This window comes from Triplophysa rosa, linkage group LG4, assembly GCF_024868665.1.
Source record: "Triplophysa rosa linkage group LG4, Trosa_1v2, whole genome shotgun sequence".
Lineage (NCBI taxonomy): Eukaryota > Metazoa > Chordata > Actinopteri > Cypriniformes > Nemacheilidae > Triplophysa > Triplophysa rosa.
The window spans coordinates 2,607,583-2,609,988 of NC_079893.1; the positions used below are offsets into that span (position 1 = coordinate 2,607,583).

At 46.0% G+C, this 2,406-nt stretch overlaps 1 protein-coding gene across 1 annotated transcript; it reads right to left on the reverse strand.

Annotated features, from left to right (window-relative positions):
* Positions 1-204: 204 nt before the first annotated feature.
* On the reverse strand, positions 205-2,120 carry f7i (coagulation factor VIIi; the record flags this gene model as incomplete). The annotated part of the gene is made up of 4 exons (XM_057331077.1): positions 205-1,198; positions 1,279-1,399; positions 1,487-1,590; positions 1,778-2,120. Coding segments are annotated over 4 exons (1,191 nt in total), but the record flags the coding sequence as incomplete, so codon positions are not given.
* Positions 2,121-2,406: the final 286 nt, after the last annotated feature.

The following is a 2,406-nucleotide window of genomic DNA, read 5'->3' on the forward strand; positions in this document are numbered from 1 at the left end:
AAACGCCTCGTGTAGCCACACCCCCACAAATCTACGTCAGTTTGTGGTCTGATTTCACTAAGACCTCCCAAATGTATACGCAAGTAAGGTGGGCGTACCTGTCAGCACAATTGAAGAGGAACTTGATGTTCCAAATATGGTAAGAGGCGTTACATTTCCATCACACGCTTGCAGTATTCCACCAATCACTACGCACTGGTTTTCTGGCCAATCACAGCACACCTCGCTTTTCAGAGCCATGAGCTTTGTAAAAAATCTGCGCGTTTCAGAGAGGCGGAGCAAAGAGGAGATACAAACATGCACGGTGTGTGGAAAATACAGCGTTTTTGAACCTTAAATCCTGTATACACATTGCATTACATCTAAAACAAACCATAATATTCATTTTAGCCGTGTCATATGACCCCTTTAATTTAACCCAGTGTCTGTGTTCATCTGCTGTGTTGAAAATAACCCATTGTTTTCAGACTTAACATGAACACCATACAAATGATAAAGTGAATACAAACACATGCAAGTTTATTTTAATAAATGCTTATTTCTCCATCCGCTGGCAGTCATATAAACTGCAGACATTAATTCTGAACAGAAGAACCCATGACGTCACTCATGGGCTTGACTGGACTTTTACTCTTCATAACCACGTCAATCCATTTCAAGAAGTTAGACACTTTGGTGTAAATGGTGTAATATCCTGGCTGATCACAGCCTCTACCCCACGACACAACGCCCGTGAGGAATGATGTCATGTGGTATTGAGTGACGAGAGGACTGCCATCGTAACCTCGACACGACTCTTGACCTCCGCCGGTATAACCAGCACACAACATGTTACCGGTGATGTTAATGCCACTCTTCAGCTCACACTGGACTGACGGCAGCAGGGGAACGGCCAGACGTTGCAGGACGGGACTGGACGGGTCTTTGAGGTTTTTAGGCAGATGATTATTGCCTCCTAAAGTGCGTCTGCCCCATCCGCTGACGCTGTGGAAACGCACGGCGGTCAGTTCGCTGTCTGCCAGCTGTGGTGTTGGCAGACAGACGGGCACGGCGTACGGAGAGAGTTTGGGTTTTACACTGAGCTGTAAGAGAGCCAAATCGCTGTCCAGTGTGACGGGGTCATAATTGTCATGGATGACCTTCAGCGTGACATCATACGCCTCTTCTGAGCCGTCCGGCACATCCAGGTCATGATCACCTGATGACAAAAAAACAACATACAGCATCAAGATAGTGTTGTATGACACACAAAGTCTCACACAAACACATGTAACATACCTGTGATAATCTTCATATGACTAATATCTCTCTGATGAACACAGTGAGCGGCTGTTATGACCCAACGGTTCTCCAGAAGAGCCCCGCCACACAAACTCTCACCTTTATAATCTATCAACACCTGTACAGATGTCAAACACACACACACGTTTACACAACACTATAGTCAAGCTGTACATGTACTGTATAAGGTGGACAGTTAATGTACCTGCCAAGGACAGTGACCGCGGGGACAGTGAATCCCTCCCGCAAACTGTTTATGAGAATGAACCGTGTTGTTCTGAAGCGGCACCTTTCCACACGGATGCTCCCCTGCATCAACCACAAAATATTGTGTATAAAAAAAGAAAACTTTTTCCTAATCTTCTTATTAAAGTAAGCTTATAATAATGATTTATCATTTGAGCTGTCAGGTACAGTACAATTTCACAAAGAGATGGTGATGGAGAGACCCAAGTTACACCTTTATGTGCAGTTTTAAGAAATTAAGATTTAACACCTTGAGCGATACAAGACGTCCCGTCACCCGCCAGAGAGTAACCGGCCGCGCACCTGCATGTGCGTCTCACACCAGAACCATCACAAAACTGTTCACAACCTCCATTAACATACTGACACTTGAGTGTCTCCTCAAAGTCAAAGTCCCTTTTCCTCACTCTGGATGTATACAGTTCTTGGAGGGTGGGCAGGGGAGCACCAATGATCTTCTCAGCAGTCCGAACCGTCCTCTGTAGTCTTCTGATGTCTGACTTTGTGGCTGAGCCAAACCAGACAGTGATGGATGTGCAGAGGACAGACTCTATGACAGCTGAGTAAAACTGTTTTAACAGAGTTTGTGGTAGGTTGAACTTCTTCAGCTGATGTTAGAAGTACAACCTCTGCTGGGCTTTTTTAGCAATGGAGCCAATGTGATTGTCCAACTTCAGGTCCTGAGATATGGTGGTGCCCAGGAACCTGAGTGACTCCAAGGGAATCGTGTTCTGCTCCAAGTTGTTATGACTGCACCAGACAGCCAGCTGCTCAGCCTCCTGTCTGTACGCAGACTCATCACCATCCTGGATGAGGCCAATGAGTGTGGTGTTGTCTGCGAACTTCAGAAGTCTGACAGAAGGGTCCTGGGCAGTGCAG